Source organism: Anolis carolinensis, chromosome 1, assembly GCF_035594765.1.
Source record: "Anolis carolinensis isolate JA03-04 chromosome 1, rAnoCar3.1.pri, whole genome shotgun sequence".
NCBI classification, from domain to species: Eukaryota; Metazoa; Chordata; class Lepidosauria; order Squamata; family Dactyloidae; genus Anolis; species Anolis carolinensis.
Genome location: NC_085841.1, coordinates 263,116,413 through 263,131,270, shown reverse-complemented (window position 1 = coordinate 263,131,270; position 14,858 = coordinate 263,116,413). Strand labels below are relative to the sequence as shown.

General features: G+C 39.2%; 2 protein-coding genes across 2 annotated transcripts in view; one reads left to right on the top strand and one right to left on the bottom strand.

The window, feature by feature from the left end:
* The window catches only part of gatd1 (glutamine amidotransferase class 1 domain containing 1), a 112,500-nt gene that overhangs the window by 27,895 nt on the left and 69,747 nt on the right, over positions 1 to 14,858 (top strand). The window lies entirely within an intron of this gene.
* Positions 1,914 to 14,858, bottom strand: part of eps8l2 (EPS8 signaling adaptor L2) — a 141,337-nt gene continuing 128,392 nt past the window's right edge. Inside the window, exons 16-21 of the mRNA XM_008108264.3 lie at positions 12,750 to 12,861; positions 12,067 to 12,183; positions 10,970 to 11,099; positions 7,436 to 7,619; positions 6,861 to 6,993; positions 1,914 to 5,714 (exon numbers count right to left, since the gene is read on the bottom strand). Of these exons, the coding sequence (XP_008106471.2) occupies positions 5,643 to 5,714; positions 6,861 to 6,993; positions 7,436 to 7,619; positions 10,970 to 11,099; positions 12,067 to 12,183; positions 12,750 to 12,861 (748 nt within the window). The 3' untranslated portion in view covers positions 1,914 to 5,642. The remainder of the gene's footprint in view (positions 5,715 to 6,860; positions 6,994 to 7,435; positions 7,620 to 10,969; positions 11,100 to 12,066; positions 12,184 to 12,749; positions 12,862 to 14,858) is intronic.

The following is a 14,858-nucleotide window of genomic DNA, read 5'->3' as shown; positions in this document are numbered from 1 at the left end:
CAGCCAATGGGAGACTTTCAGCTGACTGTCGGGCGAGAAGGCCACTGGCAGGGCTAATGGAAGGCGCGTGGGGGAAGGGAACTAGCCAATCACAGCAGGGGAGGGGAAAAGGAAAGGCGCATGCGCAGCTTATTTCTTTTACTATTCTTCTGCACTGAACCATGGCATTTATAGTGCTGTTAAACTGCATTAATTCTATAGCATAGGTGCACCCTCTGTTACTAATTTTTTTTCTTTCTGCCTATTCTCTTAACTCTCCTGCTTAGTTCCCCATTCATACACCCTTTTCTGGCTTCTTGTAACATCTTGATCTTGAAAGTTTGCACAGCTCTTTGTACTTTTCTGTTTGGCCTAAAAATGGCACTGCCACATATGTGTATTTTGGAAGCAAGAATACCATTTGTAACACTTGGCAGGAAACACTCAAGTCTTTTTTTTTCCAGTTTCAAACTATGTTTTCAGAAACCTTACAAATCTTGAGCCACATGTATAACTATAATCAATATTCAATTAATTTCTACAACAAAGAGGAAATTGTTTTTCAATATTCAAGGAGGTGATTCTGAATATGAAATTGCTCAGTATTTATAGCACTACAGATGGACTTTCACTAATGTAGGTGTACCCACATATCTAAATCGGCTCAAATTTGACCTTAGTTGGGACACATTACATAGAAATGTGACAAACTGACTTACAAATTCTGTCAGTCTAGCAAGGGTGTCTTTTGAAACTGCACATTAGTAGCACTTTAGGAATGAACCCATACCAAAAGAATGTGTTTATTTTCACTTTAAAACCAACTTGCTACATTTGCAGGTACATGTATCCAGTTCATTATGTGAATTCAGCCATGTTTGGTTGAGTAAATATATATAAACCTGCAAAGATAGGATTATACTTTCAATGTGATATGCCACAATGACTCCCAACTAAATCAACAATGGCTTTACAAATGCTGCTGCCAGGGGCTTTTGGAGCCTCCATCAAGACACTGTTTGCCCCATTGACTTGTATAGGATAGGGTTGTTCTCTCACTGCACCTGTAGCCATAGCAGAGCACCACTAAGGAAATCCACCAGTAATAAAGGATGCAATATATGTTGTTGTTAATATCAATTCCATTTTTTTCTCTTGAGATCCAAAGCAACTCTAATTGATTGCAGTACATCAGGGAATCCCATTGATTGCAGTACATCAGTTTTATTGATCTTGGAACACAGAATCATTCACTGGGTTTTTTTGCCTATAAATTTTCTTGAGGTTGTCCTTAAAGAGGAAAATAGGATGTTACAAGCCTCCTACTTTAAACTGTGGCAAGATCTACAATTAATGCTATTCCAAAACAGGAGAGAGCAGAAAGGGATCAGATCAATTTGTGGATCAAAGGGATCTAAAGAGGATACATCCACCTCCAGACTCCCACATTTCACCTTTCTCCTGAAACATTGCCAGAATGGAGTGAAATTCAGCCATACCCGGTGGCTTCCATAATATTAGGATAGTGAATCCACAGTCATTCCTAATTTGAAGAGTCTGTCCAATTTGCAGGGAGGAATATGGGATTTTCAGCACCTTGGAGAGCTCCATCCAAGATATGGATTAAAACCAATCCATTGACTCACTGCTATGGAAGCTACCAGCCAACAATCATGAGACTACAGCAGCCAAGATGCTTGTTGTAACCAGTTCTCCTTACGGGGAGCAATAGAACAGAAAATGTTTTAAAATAACAGTAAAGGGGCAGAGGGAAGAAAAAAAACGGGAGTCCTTCCAATCTTGACCAAACAGGCATAGAAAAAAAGAATTCCTCCTTTACCATTGTGTCTCCTTCCCACACAGGATTGCTCTCCAAATGTGAGCACCGTGTTATCTTTACTTAAAATCCACACTGTTATTAACATAAAGACACATTGAAAGATGAGGACAGAGCCATTTATTCAGTTGTTACAGTTGCATCTCTCACCCTTTGCCCAAGCAGTTCAATGATGTGTGTTCTTGTTCTCCTTATTGGGATTTTATTATTGCCACCACTCCAAATAACAAGCAGTCTCTTTGCTTTTTTTGCTCTGTAAATCTGGACTATAGTTAAACAAAATAAGTGCATATTCTGCTGTCTCAATATTTGTCAGCTTCATATACAATACATATGTTCTACTAGCTCTGATTTTTAATATATGATTTAAGTTACATCTGCACAGCTAGCTTAAAATATAATATAGAATGTGAACATAAATGTCATTATATCTTCATTTTTGTTTCTATTATGAACATTGTCTAAATAATTATGTACAGATAATCTAAAACCACTGTGGCTAATGTACAAATATTAATAGCAGATGGAAAAACATTCGGCGGCCATGTGTGTATTTTATAAAGGTAAGGTCTTGCAAAATTTTCTAGGCATGCAGAGGAACAGTTTCTTTGGGATCACTTATAATGTGCCTATTAAAAGTATTTGCAGGACTGTAGCTTAAATTTATATTCTGAGATTTCTGAAGTCCAAATAAAATATTATCTAACATGAAATTTGTTCATACAGGTATATCAGGTTTCCATTTTCAGATGCTCTAGAATAGTACTGCTAAAGCAGTGGTTCTCAGCCTGTGGGTCTCCAGATGTTTTGGCCTTCAGCTCCCAGAAATCCTAACAGCTGGTAAACTGGCTGGGATTTCTGGGAGTCTGAGGCTAAAACACCTGGAGACCTACAGGTTGAGAACCACTCCGCTAAAGTGTACTTTATTCATCAGCACTATCTGTGGTTATTGTCACAGAACGTTGTTCCTAGACAAATGCATATTTTGCAATGCATGGCTAAACTAGTGTGGTAGAAGTAGATTGGAAGATTCTTTCTCGTACTTATTACAGCACAAGCAGTCCCCAAGTTACAAACATCTGACTTACATATGACACCTAGTTACAGAGTGAGTCAACAAGAAGTGAGAGGAAATCTACTCCTAAGAGAAGTACAGCCCTGTAAGAATTATCGGTGGAAAATGGTGTCTCCACTGAAGATTTATCACCAATCCTTGATTCCATGACAAACTCAAAATTTCCAAAATCCAGTTGTTATAGGGACAGAAAGTGGGTGAAATATTCTGAACAACAGCATAGACAGCAAAATAAATGTCACAGGAGTGTCACCCTTCCCTATGCTATCCAAAAACTAAAACAAATTGGCTAGAGTTACACTTAAAAATGTACCTGTACCCGTAGAAATGCAGCTTAAGAACAAACCTACAGAACCTATCTTGTTTGTAACCCAGGGACTGCCTGTATTCCCTAGACCCAAACGAAATGGCCTCAGAGGCCATGTAGGACAAAATTCAACCTACTCCTAGCACATATTGGAAGATTCCCACCCTCTCTCTTCCTGTTTCCAACCCCCCAGGGCACCAGAAAACTTGATTTGCGGGGGGAGGGGGGGGGGCTTCACACCCAGGCTAGCTCTGAGGGCATACAGGGAGAGGGGGGATTGGCTCCTCCCTTTAATGTGTGCCCTTGTATTAAGCATACTTCCTCGTCTAAACACACTCAGGCTGGTGAATGCACTTCAAGTAGGAATTAAATCTAATTTTCTGACTCATCTCCGATTATAGTTGGGTGTGTTGCAGCTCCTAAATCAAGGACAAATGCCAAGGCAAACACAGCTAATCTGGGCCGATCCCCTATGATTAAAAGGTGGACAAAGTGAAATAAGCAAGTCAAAGCATTCACCAGTCAGGACATTTGAATATATTTGCCCTTCAATTGAGACCCACCTTTTTCTAAAAGAAATTATGTATGTATGTTCCTTCAAGTCTCCTATCAATGTGTAGTAACTTTATTTCATAGGGTTTTCTAAGGCAAAGAATATCCAGTCCCTTCCCCCTAAAATATAGCCCACAGCACCTGCTATTTATTGGCAGTCTTTCATCCAAATATTAACCAGGACTGACTCAGTTTAGCTTCCAAGATCAGGGTATTTAGGCCCTTTGCAGAATTTAGGAGTTTTAAAGCATATTATGAAGAGGAGAAAGATGTTAACCTTTTCAGCAAAATATGTTTAGATCTTTTCATTCTAAAGTATGTCTGGAGAATAGTAATTAGAGGAAACCCAAAAGAACCTGAATCCCATTGACAATATCAACTCAAGTAGATCCAACAAATCAGGGAAATTTATAAAAGAACTGATCCAATGGATCTGTTCTAGCTGGGATTATCAGGCTGAAGGCTACAATCCTACATAGTTAGCTTGGAGAAAATCCTATTGAATTCAGTGGGATTTTCATTTGAGTAGACATGTCAGCCATTTCCTGTAGTACTAGTAAAAATTCCAAGTGGCTCACCAAATCCGGGATCCCATAGAATGGTACCATGGTGGTTAATGGTACTACAGTAACAGCATATTGCACATGCATTTTACAAACTGCACAGTTGTTGCAGCATTAAACCAATTTAACCTGAGATTGGTACTTCAGTGAGGCACTTGCAATTATCACCAAATTATAAATCCCAGGATTCTGTAGGATGGAGGCATGGCATTGGAAAAGGCAATCTTAGTTATACCTGTGTTGCATAGTAACATGCTTATGCACATTACTGGGCCTAATCAGATGTGATCTGCTTTCACCATCTTGTTACTCCTTTTCATATGATAATTTGAAACTGACCTACATTAACATATTGACATATCACAGATCCTCCCTACAATCACTTCAGGGTCAAAATAGTGTTCAAATATGATGGCAGATATTGTGAAGTTGTGGATGTGACAGGGACAGGGACAACATTTTTATGGAGTACATACATTCCAAATATATTTGTTTGTGGAACATAGTAATTTCACATTCAGCTCCCCATACTATCATCTTCTGCGGGGATGAATGACTAATGGTTATACTGGAATTGCCCTTGGACATGTTTGGTACATGAGGCATTCCCACATGTGCTTTTGATGGTATCTAAAAGCAATAAAGCATAAATGTTGGAAACAAAGAAGTTGAGCTGTTGGCTGAGTTCATTCTGGGAAAACATCCAAAGCAAACTGAAATCATTTGTGTGTCAGTTGATCACCACCTTGTCATGCGTTTGTTGGGTTTTTGCATGTCAGAACAGTGGCCCCAGAAGATCCTTCTCACTCTTTTGTACTGGGTTATTCCTGTTGTACAGGAGAGGCATGGGAACATGCTGTCTTCTAAACACAGGGCCTCTGAAGGTTTGTGTAGTCTTATAGCAATGTTTACAGGAGGTTTCTAAGAAGCTTACTGATAGCCGCAATCTACTGCATAGATTTTTGTCAGGGCATTTTTGCTTCAGCCTTTGCCTAGAACATGAATGCTGCTCTTCCTTGTGTGATGAATTTCACACACATAACATTTATCTATAAAATAAAGAGATATAAAAATAATACTTCATGCAATACTAAACCTCTCTCCCAATGCAATGTCATGTGACATTTATGAGAAAACCATAGCCTCCCCTTTATCAACAGTGCTGAAGGAACAGTCAGTCTGGATGGCCATTTACATTGCTTAGCTGCTGATCCCAGCAGTCTTTTTCATTTTAACAAGGCATTTTATTTTACTTTTGCTCTCGTTCCCTTTTTTCTGCAAGTAAGTATATGTGATTAATAGCTTTGGGGAAAATAAACCAGGTAGAATTTAAATTGCTGAATCAATCCTTTCTTGGCGTCGCTTCATGATTTCTTGAAGTTCTGACTCCCCTCTGCTTTTCTGCAATAGAAGCACAAAAGATAAAGAACGGTGAACTTTGTAACAAAATTATTCAGGTTTTCAAGATATTATCTTATATAGATTGGTGCAACACATGACATGGGAACACCTCTTGATTAATATCACTATACAGCCAACCTTCCATTTTCACTGAGGTTAGGGGTACAGGACTCCACAAAAGTGGAAAAATCATAAATAAAAATCCCCACTTTGTACACGAGGGAACAACTCTAGGAATATTAGGTCGTTGTTGTATGTTTTCTGGGCTGTATGGCAATGTTCCAGAAACATGGCCATATAGCCCGGAAAACATACAACAACCCTGCAATCCTGGCCATGAAAGCCTTCGACAACACAATGTATAAGGTCCTTCAGCTTGACTCTGTGGTCAACTTCTGCTGGAAGTTGAACATAGAATTGTGCTGGATGACTTACAAATGACAGAAAAGTGTTCTCTCTCTGTGAATTTCTTGATTCTCCAGCATGACTCTAGGTCACTGCTGGACCTAGCGATCCCTAGAGAGAAGATATTAATCAAACTGTGAATAATCAAATCTGTAAAAGTGAATCCCGCAAATGGGGAGGGCCAACTTTATCTTCTCACTTGCCAATTGCATCAATCCATTTCTCAACCCATAACACATTCACTAGCTGAGGGAGAGTTGCTGGTAGCTTTTTTCCAGTTATAAAAAATAATGTACATGAACCTCTGTCAGAACATGCAGGATCTTTTCAGTATCTTCTGTAAGGACAGAACTGCTGTCATAACAACATATTTCCTAGCAAATCTGTGCTTCCAACACTAATCACTTTATCCTGTTGCTGATGGCTTTCAAGTGGATTGAGAGGCCACTAATACACTCTGTCATTAGCTACCCTCCTCATGTTCTGCAAACTCAGGACTATGATTTCCTTGAACAGGTCTATCCATCTATAATGCAATCTTTCTCATTTTCTACAGGAACATGTGGTTTTCTAGAAGTTGTTGGACTGCATCTTCCTAAATGTTTTTAGGACCTCTCTCCAACAAATATAACAGGTGTTACAATCTGACTACCGATCTTAAAGTTTAGATGGAGTTTTAACATGTCTGCTATCTTAGGAACCTTTAACTCCTTTCACTTTGGAAACAAAGAAAGTTCTTACCTCTAGCAGAGACTTCTGAACTGTTATTTTACTATACACTCTGGCACCCTCTTCTCCGCATACTTTTTTCAATTCTTCTTTATTTAGAGAAAAAAGCTGTGCCCCCGTCAGTATACCAAGATGCGCCACAGTCCTGGAAAAAGATTAAGTAAGAAGCAATATTTAAATTCTTACTATTTTAGAGAGGAAAGAAAGGAGGCTAGAAAGGGAGGGGCTTTTGGAAGCTGTAGTCCAAAATGAAGTTTCTGATCTCTGATATAATACTACATTCATTTAGGAGACCCTTCATCTTCAACCCACACAGAGTGTTTAGCTGGGTATGTTTCTGATTGTTGGGTGATATATTAAATTTATAATATAATGGAATCAACAGATTAACACACATATCTTAAGAGCTAAGTATTGGTTTGCATTAATGACAACTTGTTAGTGCTACCAATAACATACCCAGGCTCTGACTATGCAAATGACCTATTTGTTAAGAACATTTTCTTTTGCTATTCCAAGTTGCCAACTGTCTCAAAGAGAAGAAAGAGAATGGTGGGGAGAGCTGCAAGTGATTCATGGGAACTCACCCTTTGCTGAAAGAATTTGCTTCCAGCCAAGCTTTGACCTCCTCTGCATTGGACTCAAAAGTCAAGGGTGCATGAACGTGCTGAGCCTTCTCAACTTTAAAATTTCTTGGTGGGGCCTGGACTTTGATATTGGAAATCTTTTTCAACAGCTCATCATTGACTTCATCCATGTGATGTATCAGTTCTAAAAACAAAACAGATATTTGAGGGTGGTGGATATTTAGGATTCCAATTACAAAAAATGAAATGTTCCTAGGTTTGTTTCAATAGATGGAGACCTATGACAATATTCGTTTATTTATCGTGTCAGAAGCAAATTGAGGATACAGTTATAATGTATTTAAAAACACAGAGTTATAAACTTGGTATTATACTAGATTTCCTTTGACCAGAAGCTGGCCACTTGGAGTGCCTCTGGTGTCACTGTGAGAAGACCCTCCATTGTGCATGTGACAAGGATCAGGTTGCACTGTAGTAAGTGGCTTGTGGTTTGCTCTTTTCCATGCTCGCATATTGTGGACTCCACTTTGTGGCCCCATTTTCTAAGATACTCTCTGCATCTTGTGGTGCCAGAATCCAGTCTGTTCAGTACCTTCCAAGTTACCCAGTCTTCTGTGTGCCCAGGGGGGAGTTTCTCATGTGGTATCAGACATGGATTGAGGTTCCAGGTTTTAGCCTGCCACTTTTGGACTCTGGCTTGTTGAGGTATTCCTACGAGTAGCTCTGTGGATCTTAGGAAGCTGCTTCTTGATTTAAGGCATTGGCATGTTGGCTGATATCCGAAGAGAGGACGGGCTGGAGATGTCAATGCCTTGGTCCTTTCATTACAGGCTGCTACTTCCTGATGGTTGTCAGGCGCTGCAATACTGGCTAAATAGCATCATGTCTCCAGCGGTGTAGGGCGTAGACATTGTGTGATAATGTGGCATGTCTCATTAAGAGCCATATCCACTGTTTTAACGTGGTGAGATGTATTCTACACTGGGTATGTGTATTCAGCAGCAGGGTAGCAAAGCACAAGGGCAGATGTGTTCACTGTGTGATCCCCAGGTTGTGCCAGTCAGCTTTCGTATGACAATATGTTAAAATATAAGTTTATTTAAATTCAATCAACTAGAAAAAGAGATTATTAGGAATTAAATTTCCTTTGTGCTAATTAATTGATTCAATTTTATATATAACCAAATCTTCAAAGACCATGAGATATTGAAGGAAGCACAATAACATATAATTTAATAAACAAATTTGTCACTCATTGTTTAAAGTGGGGATAATATTTTGAAATATTCATTATCCCTTTATTATAATAAATATAGAATGCTTTTAAAATGAGAGTGCTCACTTATGTTACTTCATAGCATAGTAAGGGCTAGAATCTTGCATGGCAGTTATGAAAGTGTAACCTGGTGGGTTATACTTGTGTTTTGTATTCATGGCCCCTATATAATGCCTAGTTTAGGGGCTAGTTAGGAACTATAAAAGTCCCACAATTTGTACTTACTGGGAAACTACTACTGAAATCAATGGGGAGCTGTTCCTATGTGACTCAGAAAGCAATTGGTTAACAGTTGTGCTCCTCTTGCTCGAGCAATCACCAGTGCAAGGGGGAATTACAACATATATCTTGTTTCTGTCTGTTGCAATGAGAATCATTCACGGAGGGAGCAGAAATGGCAGACAGCTGCATTCCAAGCAATAAGAGAGATCTCCGCTGCTGCCCACTAAGTGGAAACTGGGAGGATCAAGTATGACTTCATTGCATAGTAATTGCAGTACTTGCATGCATATTCTAGTAAAAAATACTAATTTATTGCCCTCCTTTCCTATAGATCAAGTTGAAGAACCATAACAGATTGAAAATATAATGCAGTTAAAAGAGCATATAAAGCCAATATATATTAAAAACAGAGTTCAAAATTCATAATTTAAAAATTATCTGGATAGGCCTGCCTAAGAGACTGGTCTTCAGTGCCATTTCAAATTAACCCCCAACCATTCAGTTGACTGAAGCCTGGTACAGCAATCCTGTGCACATTTCACTGGGAGTAAGACCCACTGAAATCACTCAAACATACATCTGTTAACAGACACATCTAGAATTGTGCTGTACTTTAACTGAGCTAGATTTCCAAAACAGAAATAGAAAAAAATGGGATATACAAACAAGATAAATGACTTGCTCACATTCAGGGAATAAAGGAGAGAAAATATGTTTGTACCACCCCCTGCCTCTTCCCACTCACAGCATTTTGGCCCTAAATCACTCTCCCCCCAATTGTCTAAACCAGGGGTCTCCAAATGAAGGTCCGTGGGCCAGATGCGGCCCTCTAAGGTCATTTACCTGACTCCCAGTCTAAACATTAGACTTTGGGTTGCCCTACGTCTTAAACAACTTGAAGGCACACAACAACAATCCTAATTAACTTGACTATCTCATCAGCCAAAAGCAGGCCCACACTTCTCATTGAAATACTGGTAAGTTTATGTTGGTTAATATTGTTCTTCATTTTAAATATTGTATTGATTTTTCATGTTTTTTTGCACTACAAATAAGGTATGTGCAGTGTTCATAGGAATTAGTTCATGTTCTGCTCAATCTATCATCTGACCCCTCAACAGTCTGAGGAAACGTGAACCAGACCTCAGCTTAAAAAGTTTGAGAACCCCTGGTCTAAACCAACTGAAAATGCATACATTCACATTCTGAATCCAATGAGGAGAAAAATTATTCCTAGGAAAAGTAACTGGAAGTAGAAGAACAGCATGGAAAAAGGATTAGGTGGTCCTCTTCTGACTTCTAGACTTTAAATCTATTTTGGATGCAGCTCTTTCTGGCAGATCCATTACCAAATTACCAAAAGACTTGTAGCAACCCATTACCAAATTGCATTACTAAGGCATCTGAGCTCCTACTGATGATTTAACTGCTTTGCCTGCTTATGAGATAGTGGCAGATTGCTCACATAAGATGGTGTCTCATCCTTTTAGAGCTAAATACATGTGGAAAATCAGGGGAGGAGAAAGAGCTATTCTCTACTATGGTTCCCACAGAACAACTGAAACAGCCACCCTCAGCAAGATCTAAGGCAGGTTGGGCAAAGTGCACCCATCCAGATACTGTACTACTGCAACTGCCATCTCCTCTATTTAGCATAACTAACAATGCCAGAATTTGTGGTCCAAGATTATCAGGAGAGTTGGACTTTGCCCACTCCTGATTTAAGCTCTAAAGAGTGGACATGTTCATTATGAAGCTCGTGATATAGATGAGATATTTGCTCCCTTTTGACAATTTGGAAAGGAACAAATCCTCGTTTACATATTTAACGTCTGAAATTGTCCTTTCTATACATGTCTTTTGGTTTTTTTTTCTTAAAAAACCCACACCTGTTTGTTCGAACCAACATATACTATACTGCTAAAATAATATTTTAGCTGAAATATCAACCTAAAAGACTAGTATTTGGAAGGGAAAAGTGCTGTGAAAAAGTTATAGCAGAAAAGAGTCAGAGCAAAGCACATTTTTCTACTTACGTTCTTTGGCATCAGGAGAATTACGGGCGAGCATTTCACTTCCCCATTTATCCCCAGCATAGCTAGCAGGTAATTTATGTGAAGGGCTGGAAGGTCCCGTTCCCCTTGGACTCAAGTCTCCTCTGTATTTCTGAAAATGAGCAAAAACGTGTAAGTACTATTTTATTCTTTTACCCCGTCAGGAGGAGAAAATCAGATAAACACCACCTTCCAGTCATTACTGCCGGCATGAAGAGATACCGGAGCAAAATTATCACAACTTCTCTCTTGTACAATATATGAAGTCTCTCCCTCTCCCTCTCACACACTAACTCTCTCCTTGCAGCAATCTCTAGGTCTCATCAGGAAGGGAAAGTAGGTTTTAATCTCTCCATCACTACACACTGAGATGTGGAAAGGAACAAGCGTATAGGTATGGGAAGGAGGGGAGCACAGTGAATGTGTGTATTTGTGTGTGTTCACATGTGCTCATACCTTGGTCATGGGTTGCAAAACATAAGGTTGCACAAGGATTGCGCTGTAGTGTAACCAGCTGCACAATGAGAGGTATTGCCATGCATCGTCCCATATTTGGGCTACACTTGTGCAATCTGCCAGGCAACACAACCATTCTTACTATTAACACAGGGCTTGGCCAGTCCTGAACACAACACCACGCTTGTGTAACAGCATTTGTGACAGCATAAAGCCACAACAGAATTCAGTGTAAGGTCACAGTGATGATAACTTAAACTTAAAAAACACCATTGCATTAAAAAAGTTGTAAATGGATATCAATTAATAACAGTTTTGAAGAACAACGCCCATCTATTTAGAAGCCTTGTTCCTGGGAGTCAGTTTCCAAAACACACAAACAGAAACATCTTTGCCTGTCAGCGGAGGAACAGGGAGGAGCCTTCCTTGGAAAGGTGCTCCATGGCCTGGAGAAACTGTGTAAGCCCATGCAGTGTGTGCATCAGATCTACCTCCTTACATATTTACAATAAAGAGGGATTAGTTACTTTAATGAAAACACCAATGTACTAATTATTTCTATGAGACTTGGTTTAAAGAACTCCTTAATATCCACTTGCAATTCATTGATAGCTTATTCTGACCTGTTCAATTGTTCCATAATCCTCCAGGTTTACCAAATCCAAGATATTATATGGAACATAGCCGGCCTGCCCACTTCGATTTCGCAACTTCCACCACTGTTTGTTATCTTCCAAAACCTAGGAACATAAAAAATAATTAGTCAACCAAAAAAACCAATTCTTTATAAGTTTGATAATTTGAAGTGGGGCAATGTGTGGACGTTTTTTGTATTTGTAATGAAGGAAAAGCAGGATTGACAGTGTTTCTTGCTGTCTAGCACATCACCTTTCTTGTTCCTGAACATTATTTTCTCCCAGAATATTTCTCCTACAGCGGCTCACAGGAAGCTTTTGTTAATGAGTAACATGAGTGAAAACCATACAAGCAACCTCTATAATGCTAAGCAGGGATGCTGCATACAGACTTCACCTTCTTTCCTTTGGAAGCTCTGGAGAATGAGAGGTTTTGTATACCACATGAGTGTGGAACCTCAAGCCTTGGGACCTTTAAAAGGCTTCTAGAGGTTCTCAGCCTCTTAAATCTGTGAAACTGATTTGAATCCCTCTATTTGGAAGGGTTTCTCCAATTCAGTAGAGCCCCACTGTCATGGAAGATAGAAAGACAGGTATATGGCAAAGGTGATTAAGCCTCTATTATGATTATTTGTGAGGTGGAAGGAACCTTATTGGTTTTATTATGTTACCTCCAGAATTTCATCCTTCAGCACAGAAAGTTCAGTGGCATTTCGAGCGGTGAAATCATATTGAATTTTGGCATATCTCTTTGTTGGGGTCATACCCTGTGCCTCCAAATTTCTGAAAGAAAGACATGAAGGGATTAGAACTAGCCTCTTCTACTTACCGAAGCAGTCTAATGTACAAAACCATATTGAAATCACATGTATTTTCTAGTTAGATTCAGTTTAGGTACCACTTTAAAGCATCCCTGTTTGTACAAAGCAGTGTTATACAACTCGTCTTTGTAACCATAATCAAGATAGAATAATAAAAGAAAAGAATTTGGTTTCTTTTGATAATTAACACTTACATAAATGTGTGGCTACTAAAATTTATGCCCCCCCCCCCTCCCGGCAGAGTGGTGTTGCTCTTGCTGTTGTGTTGTTTCTGAATTACAGCAACCCTATAATAGGGTTTTTTGAAGCTGAGAGCATGTGGTTTCCATGGCCAAGTAGGTTGGTCTCCAGATTTGTAGTTCAACATAGTCCACCACACAACATCATGGGATGGGAATCAACCATATTTACCTGTACTGACCTCTCTTTCTGTAAGGTGTCGGTAAGTGATTCATAACATTGAAAGTGGAAATAACACGTTTTAACATAAAATGAAGGAAGTCTACAGGGAGTCCAATAGTTAATGTGACCCAGCTGTTTTCTCACTGTCTTGTCCTACTATTAGGGACGTGATACCCTTGGAAATCTCTAATTTATTGGGTTGCCATAAGTCAGAACCTACAGATAACAATAACAAACTCTTCTCCCACCACCTCTTCCTGGCACATAACTTAGCATAGCATATGAAGCCACTAACTTATCCTTTAAAGCAGTTCTTATAATACATCTTATTACCTCTCTTTCTCTCAAACTGGTATTTCATTCCTTAATCACACCTCACATGCCACCCTGTCTCCTGTACTTAGAGTTTACAGTGTTTGTACACAATTTAATTGAAGTTTTTGAGATCAGCTGTCTCAGTCCAGGAAGGGGGAATACAGAGAAAGAGGCTACCACATGCGCAGTGGATGTGCACATTTGCACCACAAAGTTAATCCAAACAGGCAATAAACATTCTCAATATAAATGATGCACATAAGACTTCCTGGGCTATCACTTGATTTAGGAGGTGAGGAACTGCAGTGGGTGTCGGTGCTAACTTTTGACACTGCAAAGCTGCAATGGACTGTACCACCCCAAAATCTGCATAGATATCACTATCAGAGGTCTATAGGTTGTTTAAAAATGATCAAACCAATTTCAAAGCAGTATATTTCACAATGGCAATCTGTTACCATTACACAAAAAGTTACAAACAGTTTATCAAGTTATCAAGTTTTACTAACAATTTTGAGCCAGAAACAAATTGAAAAACTACTTCAGCAAATGGAGAATATTTAATTATGCCTGATGTTGTGGCTTGCTATCTTGTAAATGACTGAGGCTAGGGTCTGTTTATGAGCAGGGAGAGACATCTAATGGTAATCCTTTGAAATTCTTCACCCTTTCAAGTTGTGATAATCATAGAATCATAGAGTAGGAAGAGACCTTGTGGGCTATCCAGTCCAGCCCCCTGCCAAGAAACAGGAAAATCGCATTCAAGAGTTTTATTCATGGGCCGTTCATGATTGGAGATACAGCGATTTTGAATCGGCTCCATCTTTTACAAACACCCTGTATTTCCTGGTGTAATTTGGAGGTGAAAGGGAGGTTGGTGTTGAGCAGGTTCTTGTTAAACTGGCAATTGTGGAATGCTCTAGAAGCAAAAATAGACCATTTAAGTGTGTTTCTTTTTCCCTCCTCTTCTGTTTAAATTTTTTTCCCAATACCTTTGGCAGTTGATTTACCAACAATGCCTCCTATGCACTATCAATTAATATCTGAGCTAGTCAAGAGAGTTCCTGTCATGTACTGCTATCATTCTTGTACTTTGGAACCATGTATGGTATTTTTGGTTATTGAAACTTTATAAAACCCCATGGTTGAATAAAAGATGAGGTTGTAGAGAAAGCAAGCCTTTTATAATGGTTTGAGTGTTGGACTCTGACTCTGGAGACCATGGTTCAAATTCCTGTTCAT